The sequence below is a fragment of the Polyodon spathula genome, chromosome 9 (genome assembly GCF_017654505.1).
Source record: "Polyodon spathula isolate WHYD16114869_AA chromosome 9, ASM1765450v1, whole genome shotgun sequence".
NCBI lineage: Eukaryota > Metazoa > Chordata > Actinopteri > Acipenseriformes > Polyodontidae > Polyodon > Polyodon spathula.
In genome coordinates, this window is record NC_054542.1 from 25,947,785 (window position 1) to 25,969,938 (window position 22,154).

At 35.8% G+C, this 22,154-nt stretch overlaps 1 protein-coding gene across 10 annotated transcripts in view; it reads right to left on the reverse strand.

The window, feature by feature from the left end:
- The window catches only part of dmd (dystrophin), a 728,160-nt gene that overhangs the window by 157,691 nt on the left and 548,315 nt on the right, over positions 1-22,154 (reverse strand). For all 10 annotated transcript variants that reach the window (XM_041259003.1, XM_041259005.1, XM_041259010.1 and 7 more), the window contains 3 exons: positions 21,094-21,211; positions 5,811-6,022; positions 169-323 (listed from right to left, as the gene is read on the reverse strand). In XM_041259003.1, the coding sequence (XP_041114937.1) occupies positions 169-323; positions 5,811-6,022; positions 21,094-21,211 (485 nt within the window). The remainder of the gene's footprint in view (positions 1-168; positions 324-5,810; positions 6,023-21,093; positions 21,212-22,154) is intronic.

Below are 22,154 nucleotides of genomic sequence, written 5' to 3' on the forward strand. Positions count from 1 at the left end.
GGAATTGTATTCTTTACAATAGCAGATGTGATCTTTATTACTATATGCATGAATCACCAAAAACATGGACACTCTGCTTGGTCTGCTACTTAGCACTTGTATATATTGTTGTTTATGCATTTTGAAAGTGGTCCTTGTAAATGCAAGTCACAGCTGTAGAGTACTTACTTCTTATTAATGCTTGCCCAGGACTTGTTCATGCTCTCTGTCATCAGATCAACTTTCCTGGTGTCGTCAGCAGAGTAATCCCGCAGCAGCTTGCGTGCAAGGTCATTTGCCACATCTATGTTAATCTGCCACTGCCGGAGCTCTTTGACAAATTGCTGCAAAAACAGATTTTTTGACACAAGTCATTCATTCATTCAGACAGTCACAATAAACCATAGAAGGAACAACTGGGGAATAAAAACATGCAAACACACACACATATTCCTCGAAGGGTATATAGTGAAATCCCTCTTCTCATAACCTATGACAAGACAGACATTCTTTTAAATGATTCTACAAATTATGACTAAAACCGTCACTTTAGCCCTTTGCTAACTGAAATTTATGCATTTATACACACACACACACACACACACACACACACACACACACACACACACACACACACACACACACACACACACACACACACACACACACACACAGCTGTGCAAAAGTCTTAGACATGTTGCATTTTTCTACTCTGATGCATTATGAACATCAACAATTTACTCAAAGTATCCACTAGTGTTTTCTATTATTATATTATTATAAAGGAAAAACATTGAGTGAAATAGCCCACATCACACGATTTTCAAGCATAATCAACAAGTACAGAGAAACACCATCTGTAATTGACAACCCCACAACTGGAAGACCCAAAAAGCTGCCTAACAAGGATGAGCAATACTTGAAGATAATATGCTTAAGGAATAGAAAGAAGACAAGCGTTGAACGTTGACTAGACAACAGATCTGGCAGAAAGCACAGGTGTCGTTGTCCATCAATCAACAGCCCGAAGCACCTTTAACCATTGTTCCACAGTCCAATTTCTGTGTTCTTGTGAATATTTTAGCCTTTTAGTCTTGTTCCCTTTTCTTAACAGAGGTATTCTTACTGCAACACATCCTTTAAGACCTGATTTCAAGAGTGACCTTCGTACTGTTGATTTAATGGACAACGACACCTGTACTTTCTGACAGCGCTGTTATCAATTCAACGCTTCTTTCTATTCCTTGTTTAACTCAAGAGGTTGCTATAATAGTAGAAAACACTGGTGGAGGCTTTGAGTAAATTGCTGATGCTCATAATACATCAGAGCAGAAAAATACAACATGTCTAAGACTTTTGCAAAGCAGTGTGTGTATATCCCTGTAATTCATATTCAATCTGACACTTTAACTAACAGTATCGTCAAAAGTAAACAGGATGTGACAACCCCAGGTGTTGCCCCAGTCACACACATTCCTCCATTTATTATCTCTCTCAGAGATAAACAGCTGCATAGAGTCATGTACTCCTTCCAGTACAGAACTGTGGTTTGGGATAAGTAAAAGAAAAAAAAGGATAATTACATAACGCCACATTAGATGTTATAAAATATGATAAGCTGTATGGCTTTTTTTTTTGCTCTTGCTGTTCATTTTGGTGGAGAAACACATTGTTTAAAAAGCTGAGGTCAGTTAATGCTGTTTTATTGGTCAGTTCATTATAAAATATACAGAGAAAATGACATTACATTGTTGTATTTTTGTGTTTTTGGAATTCTGTTTATAAAATGCTGTTAAGATCACCAGGCTGCCCTTGAAAAACAAGATACACTATTCTATTCATCGATATATATTGTTTAAAATTAAGCAATTCTTTCACAAATGAGAACACACCTCTAACTCTCTTTAAAATAGTTAATAAAAGGTTTCTGAACTTTAGCACTGTTTTAAGGAATGTTGTGTTAAATTAAATTTTAATGTTAATGTTATTATTTAATTGAACTGCAAATTATGCACATATTCTATGCAAATTATTTATTGGTTTATTCTAATTTTTTCAAAGCACATTTGCCATCAAAAATAAACCACTGTGAGCATGTTAGGACAAATCTATAACAGGTATACAGTTATCAGTAACTGCAATAAAAAATTACAGAAATAGAAAGTGACTTTTTAACTCTGCTGGTATTAGAAAGTGCAGTACATTTTTCATTTTAATTATGCTGTTCTTTAAATTAATTCTATTATTGCCATTGTATTTTAGGAATGACAAAAAGGCACATTGCAGTATACGCAAAAAGTAATTTAATAGCAAGTTCTAAGAAACACAAAGCATCGCTTAAACAAATGATCTGCAGTATTTGGTCTATAGAAAATAAAGTGGTATTTATCATTGCCACTACTTGAAATTGTTAATTCTTAAATAGCTGCTGCTTACATGTCCCTATTTTTTTTTTAAATTAGAAGCACAGTATTGCAATTACTGCTTCATAGGCCATTCTATTAAGGACCCATTATTTTCTGTCTTACATGACTTCATGTAATGGATTTTTATAATTAAACTAATGACACACATTTTTTTCGGGCCCCATTTCTTTCTGAGCTACATCTGAATAATCAAAACTTCATTGAAAGTGCTTCATTAACTTAATTTCATTATGACATTCCACCAAACGTTCCCTGAGACTTAGCCATGTCATCCCCTGAATTTACTGACTTTATTAAGGAGCTTTAAGATTTTAATGCAAACATTCATTTCACAGCTCATGCTTATTTCTTTAATCAAGAATCAAGTCTGCAATTCTTGACAATCAAACTTAATTTATTCCACAAGAGTCTTTTGCTTGTTGTTAAATTATTCACATTGTATTTAGTTTTTTTTGGTATTTTTTTCTCTAATGTTTCAGTGAGAAGCATTTAAGCATTAGAGGCTGAAGGAGCAGAGGAGAGATTTGATTAGATTTGATTTATTGGGCTGACGGGATGAGGATCAAAAGAAATAATGATACATTTGTTTTGTGTTTAGTGAGGATTAGTCTTAATTCTGCACATGAGCCTGTTTTGTGTTTAGTGAGGATTAGTCTTAATTCTGCACACAGGCCTGTTTTGTGTTTAGTGAGGATTAGTCTTAATTCTGCACACATGCCTGTTTTGTGTTTAGTGAGGATTAGTCTTAATTCTGCACACAAGCCTGTTTTGTGTTTAGTGAAGATTAGTCTTAATTCTGCACACATGCCTGTTTTGTGTTTAGTGAGGATTAGTCTTAATTCTGCACACATGCCTGTTTTGTGTTTAGTGAGGATTAGTTAATTCTTAATTCTGCACACATGCCTGTTTTGTGTTTAGTGAGGATTAGCCTGTTTTGTGTTTAGTGAGGATTAGGCTTAATTCTGCACACGAGCCTGTTTTGTGTTTAGTGAAGATTAGTCTTAATTCTGCACACATGCCTGTTTTGTGTTTAGTGAGGATTAGTCTTAATTCTGCACACATGCCTGTTTTGTGTTTAGTGAAGATTAGTCTTAATTCTGCACACATGCCTGTTTTGTGTTTAGTGAGGATTAGGCTTAATTCTACACACGAGCCTGTTTTGTGTTTAGTGAAGATTAGTCTTAATTCTGCACACGAGTCTGTTTTGTGTTTAGTGAGGATTAGTCTTAATTCTGCACACGAACCTGTTTTGTGTTTAGTGAGGATTAGTCTTAATTCTGCACACAAGCCTGTTTTGTGTTTAGTGAGGATTAGTCTTAATTCTGCACACAAGCCTGTTTTGTGTTTAGTGAGGATTAGTCTTAATTCTGCACACATGCCTGTTTTGTACTTAGTGAGGATTAATCTTAATTCAGTACATAAGCCTGTTTTGTACTTAATGAGGATTAGGCTTAATTCTGCACATTAGCCTGTTTTGTACTTAACGAGGATTAGTCTTAATTCTGCAGACAAGCCTGTTTTGTATTTATAGTTTGAATTAAACTTTTTCTTTTTTGTGGATATGCTCATCCTTTAACATTTGTTAAGGCTGAGGTCATTTTTTTCTGAGCTGTTGGTTTACTAACATTGTTATCATATATTGTTTCTTTTTTTGTTAATGGTTAATTTATATATACTTACCTTATAATATATATTTTTTATTTATTTAATAATCCTATTTTGCAAACTGTATAATACAGTTTGGTACTAATCTTAGAATACCTAATGTGACTTTCCATTAGACTCACGATTACTTTGACTTGGTCGCGGATTTACTATGTTACACTTTACAATTTTAATGGGAGTATTATGGATCATATATATATGATTATAATTCTCTACTATATATATATATTATATATATAATATGTCTATATATATATATATATATACAGTACTGTGCAAAAGTTTTAGGCAGGTGTGAAAAAATGCTGTAAAGTAAGAATGCTTTCAAAAATAGACATGTTAATAGATTATATTTATCAATTAACTAAATGCAAAGTGAGTGAACAGAAGAAAACAGCATCAATTCTTCTAGGTATACTTGCACAAAGTCAGGGATTTTGTAGGCATATAGTCAGGTGTATGATTAAACAATTATACCAAACAGGTGCTAATGATCATTAATTCAATATGTAGGTTGAAACACAATCATTAACTGAAACAGAAACAGCTGTGTAGGAGGAATAAAACTGGGTGAGGAACAGCCAAACTCAGCTAACAAGGTGAGGTTGCTGAAGACAGTTTACTGTCAAAAGTCATACACCATGGCAAGACTGAGCACAGCAACAAGACACAAGGTAGTTATACTGCATCAGCAAGGTCTCTCCCAGGCAGAAATTTCAAGGCAGACAGAGGTTTCCAGATGTGCTGTCCAAGCTCTTTTGAAGAAGCACAAAGAAATGGGCAATGTTGAGGACCGTAGACGCAGTGGACGGCCAAGTAAACTTACTGCAGCAGATAAAAGACACATCATGCTTACTTCCCTTCGCAATCGGAAGATGTCCAGCAATGCCATCAGCTCAGAATTGGCAGAAAACAGTGGGACCCTGGTACACCCATCTACTATCCGGAGAAGTCTGGTCAGAAGTGGCCTTCATGGAAGACTTGTGGCCAAAAAGCCATACCTCCGACGTGGAAACAAGGCCAAGCGACTCAACTATGCACGAAAACACAGGAACTGGGGTGCAGAAAAATGGCAGCAGGTGCTCTGTACAGATAAGTCAAAATTTGAATGAGTGTCTGCAGGCAACAATGAAGCATGGTGGAGGTTCCTTGCAAGTTTGGGGCTGCATTTCTGCAAATGGAGTTGGGGATTTGGTTAATGGTCTCCTCAATGCTGAGAAGTACAGGCAGATACTTATCCATTATGCAATACCATCAGGGAGGCATCTGATTGGCCCCAAATTTATTCTGCAGCATGACATGACCCCAAACATACAGCAAAAGTCATTAAGAACTTTCTTCAGCGTAAAGAAGAACAAGGAGTCCTGGAAGTGATGGTATGGCCCCCACAGAGCCCTAATCTCAACATCATCGAGTCTGTCTGGGATTACATGAACAGAGAGAACTGAGGCTGCCTAAATCCACAGAAGAACTGTGGTTAGTTCTCCAAGATGTTTGGGCCAACCTACCTACCGAGTTCCTTCAAAAACTGTGTGCAAGTGTACCTAGAAGAATTGATGCTGTTTTGAAGGCAAAGGGTGGTCACACCAAATATGGATTTGATTTTGATTTTTCTCCTGTTCACTCACTTATATATATATATATATATATATATATATATATATATATATATATATATATATATATATATTATATTACATCTATGAAGGAATAATAAACATATAAGAGAACCTTTCTTACCTTTAGATCTGCATTCTGCTTCTTTAGTGCATCAACTGTATAAGATACTTCCTTCCATGAATCCAACTTGGCTTTGGCCCTCTCCAGCACCTGTTCGGCCTCCTGTTTCGCTTCAAGCCACTGACTCGAGTCCTTCAGCATCTCTTGTAGCTGCTGCCTTCGGTTCTGGAGCAGGCCTTGTACTTCCTCCCACTGGACCTGGATTTTATCTACTGCAGCGTGAGAGACAAAAGCAGGGGAACTCTGATTCGAATCTATTCTTTCTTGTTTGACCAGGGTGAGAAGCCATTGAGATGTGCTTTTACCAAGGAGTCCCGGTAGACAGCACATCAAGTTCTGTACACACAACATCTACAACAAAATCAATAAAGAGTAGCATAGGAAGAAAGAAAATAAGCAGACCGTTTTGTCAAATGTCACAGTATAGGTTTGTTTTTATTGTAAATGTTTGTAAATCGAAAAGTTATTGCCATTTAAGATTATAAAAAAAAAAACACACACACACACACACACACACACACACACACACACACACACACACACACACACACACACACAGCTGAGCCACGCTCTTTAAAACAAAGATTTAATTATATTCATTTTCAAGCTATTTTATTTTTATTACACTTGACACCAAGGTAATTACTGGCATGCTGGCATTTACCTTTTTTATTATTATTTTTCTTTTTATTAAGCAGTATTTGCATCAGTGTTTGAGGTTAACACAGGTGTTTACTTCCTCCTCACCCTGCTTCGTTAAATGTCATGCCCCAAAGCATTCAGTAAAGCAAGGCAGCAAAGTAATAGCATTGTTAACCGTTTACAAAAATGGAGCAATTGGCTTTATTAAACCAGGGAAATAGTAACGCCACAGTCTTACTCTAGCTGAGTGCACCCAGGCAAAATTGTAATACCATATGGACCTTCAGTTCATGGAAGATCATTTAAAACAAAATCAAAAATCTCAGGTGTAGTTTATAATTGATTACTCTAAAATGTGTGTACTCTGCAAAAATTACATTTGCTTACAAAAGCTTAATTTCTTTCCTTTATTTTTTCTTACTGCTGTAATCTGCTGTATATGAGAACACCTTCATAGGATACAACTAACACCTAAATAATGTGGATGGTGGCTCTCAAAAATCAGGACCTGGAACATTTGTCCTGGGGAAAAAAAAGTCTTTGCTTTTGTTTGCAAACTCTTACAATTTTACATAAACTATGCATCATTACAGGAAGTAAAAATGGTTGTTTAATTTCTGTAAAATAAGGTCAACCTTAGTACAGTATGTACGTCAAGTAACAAACATGTCAGTAATACACATGTACAGACGCTTGTATCTCCAGAATCTGATATTCTAACTAACTTCAAATAATGTTATTACCAAGTTTCATGAACACTGGAGGAGTGGTTCTGCAGATATATGCAGTGTGACATGGATGGATGTATGGACAGAGACACCTCACTATATCCTCAGAATCAGATACTCTCAATAGCCTATGTTAAATACCAAGTGGTTCTCCACATATACGGAAAAACATGACAGACTACAATATAGAAAAATAATAAGGCAGATTTAAATCAGATCGTACTGGGAAAATGTAAATGTGGAGCCACATTTCATCATTTCTGCCACACTGACTAAATGTCATACGATTCCCTTTTGAAGCAGTTTTTCTGTGATATTTAATTTCCCTATTCAGCTAAATAGCAACATGTCTTAGACCAGTGGTTCTCAAACTGGGGGAAAAGGTTTGATTTCTTTAATTACTGTGCACATCTTAACACACACACACACACACACACACACACACACATATATATATATATATATATATATATATATATATATTATATATATTAACTTAAAACACATCTTACTGCTGACACCTCAAAGTCTGCTGCCATTTGGTAATGCATGTTGTTTATCAGCTTGCAACGTGGTGTGTACATTAGTAAGCATTGGACATAATCGGTAAACTATTATTTGCAGTGTTAAGTTTGCTCTTATTATAATGGATCGGTGGCTGGTTTGTGCAAAAGAAAAAAAAACACAACAGCAGTGACATACAGAGTAGCCAGTGACATGCTGGATTTTCTTTTACTGGTATATGTACATGTATGTAGAGGGGTGGGGGGTCAAGTACCACAGATTTGAAGAAGAGGGGCGTGGTCAAAGACTTTTGAGAACCACTGCCTTAGATGCTGCTGTCACCTTCAGCTGACCAGGACCCCTGCAAACACTGTCTGTATTGTATAGACTTGATCAGCTGTGATAGAGGCAAACCAACCCTGGTAGTACCTACAGCTGTTAACAAAATAGGAGTGTGAGAGGAACAAATACTGCTTAGAGAGTACTCATATTTAGGGGCAATGATACTCTTTTCTGGTCATGGGGTGTCACTGTTGCATTATGGAAGGTTAAGACACTTCCTTCTATTGCAACAAAAACTTAGATTTTGTGACATATTTTGCCAATTAATTTTCCCCTTTTAATTGGTGTGTCACCCACTGTTCCAGAGTTCTTGTACCTTAAAAGTAACATGCATGCCACAATACAGCATCCAAAGGGTTAAATAGTGGGTGGTTTTTATTCACTACCAGTGCAGCACATTAAGAATCAATTACAAAGGATAACAATTCATTACACTTACTTCAGAGTTGTAATATAAAACATAACCTTAAGGCAACTGATTTTCATCTACATTCATTACGATGAAAAAGTTCCCTCCAGCTTCCAGTATCCACTGTCTATGTAGATTACACTGTTGTGTAGTCGCATTTTATATGGTTCAGAATATACGCAAAGGCTGTTTTGAAATAGTGCTTGTTTGTTGTAATGAATGAGCTAAGTTAAAGACTTTATGAATATTAGTGATGCAACAATTATTAGAATAATTCAATTAATCACAAATTTTGCAATCGGATGAATATTTTTTATCAACAATTCATCTAAATGACTGTAACTTTCCTATCTTTCCCATCGCAATGGTAGAGTCTGCTTTAGACACTGCTGCAGCAGGTAACACTAAGGGCTCTATTCATAAAAGTACTTGCTGACTGCCTTAATAAAACTATTTAAGTTTATAACTAACGAAAGCCGTCCATATTGCTATTCATAAAAGATCTGAACAAACGTGCGACTGTCGCAAAGAACTTAATGAATAGGTATACAGTGGTTCAAGATGAAAACATGTCTCTTTTGATGACGTCATCAGCATTATTAATGTTCCCTAGGTGGCGTCGGTAGCTGTTCCAAAATGAAAAACGGAATCCACCGACAGTAGCCTACTACCGAAACCCGAGTCTGCACCTGTCATGGGCAGTTTGCAAAACCTGATTAATAATTATTATTAATAATAATAATAATAATAATAATAATAATAATAATAATAATAATAATAATAAACCCTGCTTACAGCAGGGAATCAATCAGGGGCGAGTTTATGTTTATGAATCAGTTTATGTTTATGAAAAGTATCACGCGGTATTGCACACTGTACACAAAATGGATTGTTTTGTGGTGTGCTATGGCAATGTTGCCCTGTGTGTATTTATCTGCTGTATGTTGCGAGTAGTGTGTTAATGTTGGTGTATTGTAGGATATAATATGGGTTATGCGCACAAATGTTTAAAATGTATATGTGTATTTAGGCACGAGGATTGTACAATCACGACACATGCATATTAAAGTGGGTAGTTCGTGTGGAAGCATGGGCAGCATCATTAATTCACATGCAGGTGTACCGAGATTCCAATTGAATGATTGATTAGCAATGGAGTCTCGGTACAGCTGCATAAAAGAGGCACGTTTATACTCACACGGGGTTGTGTGTTCGGTGTGTGTAGAACAGGTGTGGAGAGGAGGTAAAAACTAAAATAAACGAAGAAAATAACAAATGCTACTATGTGAGAACCAGCACGGTACTTGTTTGTGTCTGTTTGTCTACTTGTTTGTCTGTCTTTTTATTGCCTGTTCGTTTTGGCTACTGTGCCGTTTTATTTTACAAAGTGTTTTTGTTCAAGCCTTTTATTTTGCTGTGGTTAATAAACCGCGCATCAGCGCTTTCATTCACCATTTCACTGGCAGTGCTGTGTGTTCATTTCTGGCCTGACGTCACAACTAAAGCCAGCTTGTTCACATGCGCAAACAAATAAAAAAACTCCCTTTTGAACACTGACCGAACCTCGCAGGTTAAAGAAATAAAAAGAAAAGGACTGTTATCAGCCGCGGATCACGACCAAGAAATAATAATAAAATGTGTTTTTCTATGGTTCCCTCGCTATATCGCGGCCCTTGATATATAGCGGATTTATATTGGACCCCGACACCAGCGATATATATCGAGTGGGTGGTGTATTTATAGTAAACATTTTCCTTCAAATAAAGTTACATTTTTTTTTAATAGGCAGTGTTAATCATGGGTATGCCAAACTGTATAACAGAGCAAGTGTAGTAATAAAATATGTCTTTAAAAAAGTAGTCTGCCAAGGCGTTAGTTTAGACTTGACTGTAGAAAGTGTTCAATAACTCCTAGTTATCGACAGTATTTTGCTGTCATTCATTCTTATGAATAGCAGGTTGATGCTCAGGACCGATGAAAACTTTATGCTAATGAGGTAATCGTTAACCTTTCTCTCAATTCATTAAAAACATGCCTTCATAGACGAAAATCCTTGGGGCTTAACAACGATTCTAAATTCTCTTATGAATTGCAACTGCCTTAAATAGGCTGTCATGGATGAAATCCAATCCTGTTTTTTCATTTCGACAGGCGTTAACCCTTTATGAATAGACCCTTAAGTAACTAAAGCTGAGACAACACTGGTTCTTTTTAAGAATTATTATAGTATTATTATTGTGAGCGCATCATGGCACAGTACACATGATTAATCAATGTGGAGCCCAATGTTCAGAAACCAAAAGCAAAAAATTAAGAATGAAAAAACAAAACAAATTATGAGACTGGAAAAAGGCAGAGAAAAATCTGCCTGTCTGCTATATTGTGAAAAGGAATGACCTGTTAATTTGTGTTGAAAGGATTGTTACCAGAACAGTAGTTGTAAAGAAGTTAGAAAAATAGTCAGCTCATTAAAACCCAGATACAAGAACATGCACACATCAAACACTGCTCCAGGTTCAGATTTATTTAGACTGTGTGAAAATGACAGGTATTCATTATAATTTAATGGAATTTCATGGTCACCTCTCATACTTTTTTATAACTGCATCACACACTGACAATAAAATCAACAGCCATGAACTCCAAAACAGCTACAACAACCCCTGGAATACAAGTCCCCACAAATGTTGGCATATTATTCCATTAATCCTTTTATATGTTTTATTTTCATTACTTTCTGTTTTACCCTCAGAGTTGAACATGACAGAACTCTTGCTGTATGTTTTATAGTTTAAAAAGAACAGTACGGTAGAAAATTGGCAAACCGGTGATACAATTTATTCATTAAAGGTCAGAATGCAGACATTGACCTATAAATCCTTATTAGGCAAGCCACAGCAGGAGTGAATACAGAACAGAATGTCTCACAGTCATCATTTACTACTATCATCTGAAAATGTTATTTCAGGTTATTTTGTCCTTTTTGGTGATGAGGTGGTAGGTACAGTATAATTTATGCCAAGCTCCCACATTGCCTTTTGAAAGGGAGACTGAAAAAAACAGCATGAGGTTCAATTATGACCATTAACAGTCCATAGCTTTATAGTTATAACAGGTTGGCACTGAAGGTTTTTTTAAATATAGTTTTTCATTCACATTTTTCAGTACCTATGCGACCAGTACTGTATTTATCATTTATCTTTCTTTCAGATTCTCACTGTATTCAATCAGCTGCTTTGGTTTGGTGATGGGCGCTGACATTTTGTTGTATCCATGGCTATAAGTAGACCACTTGAGTATCTTTTTAAAACAACATTTTCCAAATGTACAAAACACGATAGGTGCTGAATACACCTAATTGCATTCACATAGACTAGACTTACTTGTTTAACAAAACCTTTTTTCTGCAGTAGTATAGATATTTTAATTAAATAATCCCACTGCCCAGTTGTGGCAGGGCAGACTATTATTATTATTATTATTATTATTATTAGTTCACTTAGAAGATACCTTTATCCAAGGCGACTTACAGAGACTAGAATGTGTGAACTATGCAGCAGCTGTAGAGTCGCTTACAAGAAAGTCTCACCTGAAATATAACGCACAAGGAGGTGAAGTGACTTGTCGGGATTTGAACAGGGGACTTCCCTTTTCTTTAACCACTGGACCACATAGCCTCCAGATGCCCTGCATGAGTATATATGTGTATGGTTTCGGTAGGGATGGGGTTCATGTTTTTAGGCACAGTACTAGCTGCTAGAGTCAGTTCAGCGCAGGACTCAAGAAGTTCAGATGCCTATGCTTATCGGCCTGGTAACAGAGATAGATTTAGACCACTGTTGTCTGATCTATTAGCCACTACCCACATGTGATGAATTGGGAATCAAGATTATGCGAATTGCATTTTTGATTTGTAAATAAAAAATGTGTAATAGACACTGTCGTTATGCAGGTGATCTCAATACATACACAGCGTATGCATGTGTACTTTGACCTCTCTATGCGTTTGTTGGTAAAATGATTAAGACAAAAAGCAGTGATCACTGGATTTACACGTACACGATTGAGCAAGGTGAACAGCACAAAAAGCAAAAAATAAAAAATCTGTACCATTTCAGTGTGTAATCACTGCTGTGAAGTGATAGCTTTGCAAAAGCATTCCTTGCCGCTTACCTTGCCTTGCTCAAGTTGTGTGTGAAAAAATCCACCTTAACACGAGTGAAAATGCCAGGTTGTGTGAGTCAACAGTCACAGCAATCACTCTGATGAAGTTAAAGTATCATTCGCAGCTGCTGGACACAAACCTAGAAGCTGCATTTAGATGTGCCGTGTCTGACAAATTTATGCCAGAATTCCAAACTTTGGTGAAAGACAAAGACTGCAAAGTTTCACGCTGATCTGGTAGATGTTTTGGTAGGGTTAGGTAGATGTTTTGTTAAGTAGATGTTAGTTAAGTAAATGTATGTAGATGTATATAAAAAAATCAGCACATTATTGTGTTGTTGTTCGTTGATTTTACCACTAACTTGTGTCGTTCCTGTCTGAACATTAAGTTTGTGTATATACACCAGGTTTTACAGTGTTAAAGTACATTTACCTGTATTGTGTAAGTGTATGTTGGGCGTTTTCAACTAAAATTAGCGCAAGTGGCTAAAACGGTGTCGCTGCAGCCACGCCTGTGTCTATTCAACAATTTCTATTGTTTACAATACTGCTTTAGGCTATGTGAATATTGTTTATTTTGTATTTTGTTTATTTTGTTCAAATATATTTAGCTTGAAAAAGTCTGGATCTTAACTGAAGCTCTTGATAGAGCTCCAGACTACAAAGCTCCAGACAAACATATTGTAAGAATTTCCCTATATTCTTATACTTAGAATCATATAGCATACTAACCTTCAAAATTCTACTCTACTCATATTAGTTTGTCATGAAGAGAGGTATCAGTACCACACTGTAATTATTCAAACAACAGGAATCCAGATGAAATAAGACAAGATCATAATTACAATGTGCAGTAGTAAAAAAAATAAAAGCCACCTTTTGATAATAAACAGCAATACTATGAACCAGTTTTTAAATCCATAGTACTTGAATGTAACAATACCCCCACTGCTGTAAATACAAAATTAGAACTATCAGTATCATGATAAAGTAGATTACCATGACCTACATCCACTGTATGCACATGTAAGCATGTGACATAAGTACTTTAAGTATGTAAAGATTTAAGAATACACAATGTGAGCCCAAAGAGATTCTAGTGAAAAAAAGCAAGAAATAATGCTTGCATTTTTAAGAAGTGACAGTTAGCACACTCTAAAATGTTTAACTTGTAGAATGCTTCAGTGAATCATGTGATCAAGATTGTTGTTTTCATCAAATTACACTATTTCACTGTTTTCTAAGCACAGTGTGAAACTTGGTAATATATCTGATCAATATTCCAACATGTGCTATACTAAATACAGACTAAAGCTTGCAAATAAATTACATTCCACTTAGGTTCACAGACAATTCACTTATAAAAGGCACAGTAGTGTCTAGAAATGAATAAGAGATATAAAAATGGAAAGTCTACTTCATAAGTATGCAAGTTAGTCATCAACAGAAGCTAAAAAAGGATTTTGTTTGACTGGCTACCAATAAAATGACCATGGTTTTCAGCAATAAGTCCATTATTTCAGTAAGGGATAAACCACGGTAAGTGTTGAATCGCTAAACATAATTCCCTGTTTTGAGTGCTGTTAGGCTCAAAAACTGTGGATTATTTTCTTACCGATTCAACACTATGAAACTTAAAACATTTCTTCCTTATTGATACTTATTTGATAATGAGATTCAATTGATTGTTAATTTGGTAATTAGATTTGGTTTTTGCTCTTTTGTTACGCTTCGTTCAAACAGTTAAAATGTTTCTCTCGTATTATAGAAATGCTGACATGAGTTTCTTGGAGTTTGAAATCCCACTTACACAGATACAAATGTCTATTGTAAGCGAAGATAGTAGCGACCACTTTGTTTTAGACAAAAGTGGCGTTAGAAAAATAAAAATGCAAAAAACAAAGGAATGTGAATGAGGAACGGAGAGTATAGTTATTGATAGTTTAGCTGAAGACCTAAACATCATTGCCAGCAATCGGTTTTCGAGAAGTACTCAGGCAAAATGTAAGTGAGCTGTAAGCTTCTACAATGGTTAAATGAAAGACATGTGAAAGCTGAGTTTAAACCTAACATCTGTGCAATTGATGGAGATTTACTAAGTGATGACGAAATTGCTGTTGTTCCTGAACCTGTCCACAAAATAGGTGGAAAAAAAAATTGAAGGGGGGTGTTTATGTGGAAATATATTAGAAAATATGAAAACTTTTTTTTTTACATTATGTATATGTATAATCATATTACTTATAGTAAACAATAAGAAATGCTAAACTGAAATCACAAGCTTTTTTTCTGTTGTGCTATGTTTGAAATGGGTAATACTATAATGAACTAGTTGTTGAAATGATTGTTGTGTAATAAAATGCTATTTGCTTTTCTGTTGAATTGTTCTGACTCTGGTTTTGTTGATGAATAGTTTTTTGTGGATTTGTAGCACAAACTGTGGATTCGTTAATCAACAATATCTCTGCCCTGAACTCCCCTTTTCTTCAAATCCACACAGCCATTTTATTTACTAGATTAATATTATTAATCAATTAAAATATCAAAAGGGTGAAGTCACAGAAATATTAAAAGAACAAAAAAATGTATTTATTTGGATTGGAACCAAGCATCATAGGTATATGGTTCAAGCCGGTGCTTAGCAACCACCACAATTTGAAGCCTAGACACATAACCAGGAAGTCCAAAACACATTTCTACCATTTATACAGGTAACATTTTCTTTCTTATTGAAAGCTCTGGCCCAGTTTCCTATGAAGAGTTATTGCCTGTAGTGTGCAAATATTGAATCAATAACATTCAACTAGATACCAATGGCTATGTAACAAATGATAGGCCTTGGAAACTGTTCATTGGAATTCATTGTTACTGATCAGCACTAATCAAGCTGAGATCAATCCAATGCCACTTGTGCTTTTCTCTCTATATATCCCAGGAAATATAATACAACAGCAAAAACAAACAAAAAAAAGCTGCTGATCATCAAGTGTATTCCCCTTGGGTGTTGGTCAGATCTTGAACTATGGTCTTTACAGTTGAAAGTGAAATATCTTATTCTTGTAACCGCAAGTCAACCGGGTGTGCATCACATTAGAGGGCTTTGTAATTACATTCACTGGTGTAAAACATTTGGCCTTGCAGGTTAGCTATGAATTGTGACATACAGTAACTGCATAACCCTGAACTAACATTAAATGTAATGGCATTCCGAGCAAAACAGAAGGGCCTGATAAGACTGAATGCAAAATGCAAATTGAACGCTAACAGAAAACAAATGAAATCCTGCCACAGAAATCAATTTTTCCTTCTGAAGGTGATGGCACTTTTAATTACCAGTCCATCAAAAACTGATTTAAAGAGAATAAGGTTTCTTCCGTAAATGTAACTTGCAAATAAATGGGTATCAAAACAGAACACAGAGTTAATGAAATGAGCCTGCCATTTCCCTCCCCAACAAACACATACAGCAGTATCATAAATAAGAGCTGCAGTAGTGGGAGCCTTAATATACTTTAAGACCTACTGATGCATAAGATATTATGGTCACGGTAGCAGTTTAAATCCAGGGATTATTTGGAACTCATTACCTACTTAATGAAGTGTTAACTTAGGGAAAGTATGAGTTTAAGAAGCTTACAGTATACTATGGAATAGTACACATTATTTCATCAGCAGTTATTTCAGGGTAATACTGTACCTCCCAACAAGAGATTTATGGGTGATATTAATACCCAAATGCATAAATGTGATACCATAACCTTCAGAATTAACCATTTGACTGCTATTGGACGTCCTCAAAAAAGCTTACTTAGTGCTGCCGGACATACCAGGTACGTCCTTATTGAAAACATGTTTTAAAAAAAAAGCTGGATTGCCGTTAATTCACTCGGGGGTCTGTCATCGAGAAATTCTTACAGATAATATTAAGTCTTGGTTTCAATTTCATTATGTTACACAGATAAAATATATCTGATGTGACACAGTTGTTAAACCTAATTTAGGCCATGTCCACACTATGTCTTTAAACCGGCTTAAAAGTGCTAAATATGGTTTGCGTCTACATTCCGCAGCGGAGTGAGTCAATTGTATATGGAGTGGGGGAGCAGAGCAGACACTTCCAGCCCACTCTTTCACAGCACTGAGAAAAACTGAGCATGGTTTTATTTTTCTGAAATACATGTTAGGCCATGGAGTTTGCACAATTTTTTTTTTAAAAAGAAGGTGAGAAATCACTGTTAATTTTCCCGTCACAGACTCAGAGGCCAAGTATGCTGTAATCGAGAAAGAAATGAATAGTCGTCATAAAAGAACAAAATTAACAAATGAACCAACAGCTTCTGCATGCCTCTCTTCCTGTGTGTACGGGCCCGTCCGCCCGCATGCAGTTTTTGTAAAATGTGCTAAACAAATGGCGACCTCACGGGGACCCCAATTCGGCTGGGGGCCCTACGCTATAGCGTAATTTTCGTATAGATTAATCTGGCCCTGCCAGGGGGTAGTGCGGTTTATCAGTGTGGGCGCTGTAATACCAAACTACATTTTTTGTGTATCCTCCAATATCCCAACATGCTTTGTGGTATGTTTCGTGAAATACTCAGAATAGGCGCCTGAAGGACTTGCTATTAGTATACACTCCGCATTAGATATTGAGTTTTGTGCTTAAAAAAATCTGTCCGGATATCTCTGTTAAACTAGTGGGGAAAACTGAGCAAGATATAAAGGTAAAAGCAAAGATTGTTTTGTAATTAACAGCTTTTTCTGAGTTTCATTATGAAACAGTATCAGTTCAATTTGTTTAAAGGGACGTCACCTGATTAAAAATAAAACCTGAAAACTTCAAGCCCTACTTGTGTGCGTGTTCACATTTACTTATCCCAAAATACTTGTTTTATTTATTTTTAGCAATATGGACCTATAAGCAATATGTTAATATTGGGCATAACACATTTAAAATTAAATACAGTGTGTGGTGGGATACTATCATATTAATTTCCACTGTTCATTGTGCTGCTAGGAACTGTAACCAAACTATTTTAATAGTTTTTTTTACACATTAAGCCTGACTAAAAATGAAACAGTACTTTAGTGTGGACGCTTTGTGCTGGATTAATTAAAATGTTTTTGAGTACCGTTCTCGAGATCGGTTATGTAGTGTGGACAGGGCCTTACAGCCTGCTTAAATGCTAACGCTGGCTAGTGCTGTGATACACTGAGAGTAAATTTAAAACAATTTGCATATAACATTTGTTTCTCTGCAATGAGGATCGATAATAAAAAGTTTTCCTTTGATTAGGAACTGTGTTACGGTCTCGCATTTCATGAAATTAGCTTTGAAGTGACACATCTGATTATTTTCTGCATTTTGTTTTGTTGCTGTGACAGTACAATAACATTACCTTCTACTTCTAATGCTATCATGTCGACACAATTTAAACTTATCACGTGTGAGGGGAGGTAGTTGAACTGAGTGTGTTATTTTTTTCTCCAGACCAGTGAAGTGTGAGTCAGCGTCTGAACCTGTGCTTTACCAATGTGATATAACCTGTCAATTCTGGAAAGATCTTTCAAGCTATCTGTCCGACAAACTTTCGATTCAACTAACAATTCATGTTCATGATGTGACCATTTTTCAAAATTTTTTTTTGGTTTTGTTTTGTTTTTACAGAATAAGCATCACATCCACAAATGTAAGCATAAATGAATACAACCAAACATTGTATATTTTATTAAAGAAGTGGAATATCACATGGTAGCTTTATATACCTATACAAACATGAAAATCTGTAAAACTGTTGAATTGTATTACTGTTGTTTTGAATAATACCCTGGTGATGTTTATAATTATTAATAATAATATATATATATATATATATATATATATATATATATATATATATATATATATATATATATATATATATATATATATATATAATCAGAGGTTAAAAAAACATTAAGAACCATATGATTGTTTTTATTCCATTTGCTGTAACCTTGTCTCTGACTTTGTTATGTTTGGTTGTGTTGGTGTTGGAGAGAATGTTTAGGCAGCAGTTTGAGTAGTTGGGCGCATTTTTCACAGCTTGAGAGGTGAGAGGGAAAACTACATGCATTATTATTAAAAATTGGAGTAGAAAATTTGTTTGGCTTTTTTGGAGGGTGGCATTCTGAGGGCCATCAGACTAATAAGTCTAACATCTCATGGAGGGCACGTGGCTGAGGTGATTTCTTATAAAATTTATGTCGCTTATAGTTTTTCTAAGAGTACTTATGTTATTCTGCTCTTCCACAAAATTCTCCCTGTATTCTGTGGATAAAACTTACAATCTGCAGACCACTGTTGTTTGTTTTGGTTTTGAGTAACAGTGGTAGAGTCTATTTTTAAGTTTGAGTTATTTTACACAGGTCTCACTAGGGTGACCTGACATGGGTATGGGTCCCAGTAATCTTCTCAGTCCCAACATGTCTACACATCATTCATTTTTTTGCAACCCGCAGAGTCTCAGGATAGGAAATTCTGCTAACCCGAATCCCACTGGGCCGAACAGGCAAAAGAGCTCTGGCATGATCAAAGGAAAAGGAGACCTAAAGGTAGAAGAAACTCTTTGTAGTTGACACAAAGTTCATTAAATGAAAAAACATGTCTGTGAACTAAAAAATGATTTAGCATCCAATATTGTTTGGTCTGAGCCTTGCTGCTATTTAACACTAGGCAAAACATAATGCCAAGGTTAATGAAAAGGAAGAATGCAATAATTTATTAACATGCAGCAATGTTTAACTGGTTCCTTTTACCATCTGTTTTTGCTACAGTTTTTAAAGATAAACTCTCTGTACTTGATTTATGAAGCTTTTGTCTGACTGCAATATCATCAGTAGAATACCATTTTTAAGTTTCTAAGTTATTACCAGGAGGTTCAATTTAAATTTTCATTGGTGACCATTATTTTAAAATATTACCAAAATCACCCAAATGTGAGAGTTTGTGTTGCAGAGGTCCAAATATGGATTTACTGTAGGCAAGTAATCTTTTTCAGATGAGTAAAGAAAACCATAATGAATAGTTACATTAAGGCATCTGTTATCTACAGACCTCTAGAGACTACACCTCCTACCAGTCAGACATTGTAGTAATTGTCCTGCACCTGCTAAGTTAAGAGGTATTTAATATGCCAATGAGTAACTATAATCATCTAAATGGTAGTACAGAAGCGCATAGCTGCACTGTATGCATCACTGGTCCTTCAACACCTTGTGATTTAGAGGGGCTAAGAACACATTTGGATGGATCTGCATACCTAGGATATAACAGTACAAAAAGGAATTTTAGTTATAAGCAAAGTGTAGTGGTGCTTTTTTAATCAAATACCTACATCCAAAAACCCTGTCTGGTTATACAACAGTATCTGAACCGAGCTAAGGATGCAGTGAATTTCTAGCTCCAAGGTCACTTTCCTCCTTTACTAAATAGCTCAATTTTATAACCATGTTCAAATTTCAAGGTTGGCTTGAGTTTACAAATCAATGGTAGATTATTCCTTATTCCAGCCATGGTGTGTTCAATTCAGTCGTATAATGGTTTTTGGTTTATGTATTCCAGCACAGTGGTACTGTAAAGCTGCAATTATTTCTCGTAATATTTTATTACAAATATCAATAACTCGGTGGCACAAACAAATATTGTCTACAACAACAGTAGGTTATCAAAATTAATAGAACTTGTCTAGGTAAACTCTCAAACTACATTTACAGCTCAAAAAAACCCCAATGCAAACTGGCACAAAAATTAGCTCAGAAAATTCTTGTTTTACCCATTTAGCTTTTAAAAACTAAAAATACATTTGGCACTACCAGTTGAACATAGCTGACACTATAACAATCTGCACTAATTTATTTTCACCACATAACATACGAATAATACTGTCTAACCTATCACAACAGGTGTCCTGTGAGAAACATGTTATAAATCCTTATATACTTGTGGCGTCTGTCAGTTATGTGGCACAGTATTCAGGCATTCTGTCTGACACTAGTTTCTTATTGTTTTCCCTTAAAATTCTGTCTCACCACCTGCAGATATCAGCATCAGACTGATGCCCCCTCCTCCCACATACATCACATTGCAGCCTCCACTGATGCCTGTTGGACTGGTTAGACTCCAGACTCACTCAGATCGAAAACCTTTAGGCACATGCTATATTTCTTTAAAAAAAAAAAAAAGGCTGGCTACTGTGCTATGTATCTTATGGAACTATCAACTGTATTTTTTGTTTTATAATTTTGAAAGCGTAACCTTATACACTCCAGTGCCAATAAAAACAAAAATACAAGTTTATATTTGAAAAGGCATCATGTGATGTAGCAACTGACATACAGAACTGTACTGTATGAAACACTTGCTTCTATATTTCAGCACAACCCAAAAAACTCCTGCAATTCACATGCTGTGGTACCCATTCCTAATTTCCCAGAGTAGTGCAGCAGTGGTACTTACTGTGGTCAGTGATGGCGGCTCGAGCCTCCTGATTGTTGGTCTTGTTCTTCAGGTTCTGTGCTGCAGTAATCAGATCTTCCAGCTGAGGACGCCTCTGCTCTAGGTCCTGCAGAGCGGCCTGATAAGAACAAGGAGAAAAGCAAAAGTGACATCTCACCCCATTAACACACTGGCAAATCAACACCTGGGTAGAGAACACAGCACTGGCAGCCCTCCTTCTTTCTTAGAATGTATTTTGTACACTCACAGTATTTTACCCTCCTGGCATTATACATTATTTAAATAGTTTGCTCAAGAAAACTTTCATTACACTACCAAAACATGATTAATGTTTGCTGCTGTGTTGTGAGTGTTTTCCAGAAAACGCTGCAATTCTACTTCAGTTTGGGCTGTTAAAAAATGAAAAGAAAATACAAACAAACAAACCACCTTATTTAATGTGCTGTAATGTACTCATAAATCAATGGTGACTTAAAAGCATGGCTGTTTTAACCCTGCTGTCTCTTAAACACTACTGTAACTATAGAAGTGACAAAAACTATTTTTTTGTGAAAGATTATTGCGGCTCCAAATCCATTAACTTGAGAAACACTAGTCAAAACAAGCTACATTAAACATTTGTGATGCAAAGCAAAAGCCCATAATCATTAATCTGTGGCGCAACCTTTTGTCAAATTAACATATGGGAAATTAACCTGACCAGTTCCATAAAACTATAAAGGAAAACAAAGTTTTCTCTGTTGCTGTTTCTAATTCTACTGGGAAGATGTTCGGGTATTAGTTATCGGCCCAATTATTCATTTCATTTCAAGAGGGATACAACCATAATGCTATTGAGCTTTAAGTTCCCAGTTTTTCAAGCAATAAAAGTTAGTTAGAAATTAAGCAAAGTGGTTCAGACAGGGAACTTACTTTTAATCAGTCAATCAAATCAAGCTCATTAAATGTCAATAACCAGACAATTGTCCAATAGCGGTACCTTATCGCTAACAGCGTAATTACTGCGGGCTCCCGAGTGGTGAATCCAGCAAAGGCTCTCCACGTGGATGTGCCCTATAGAC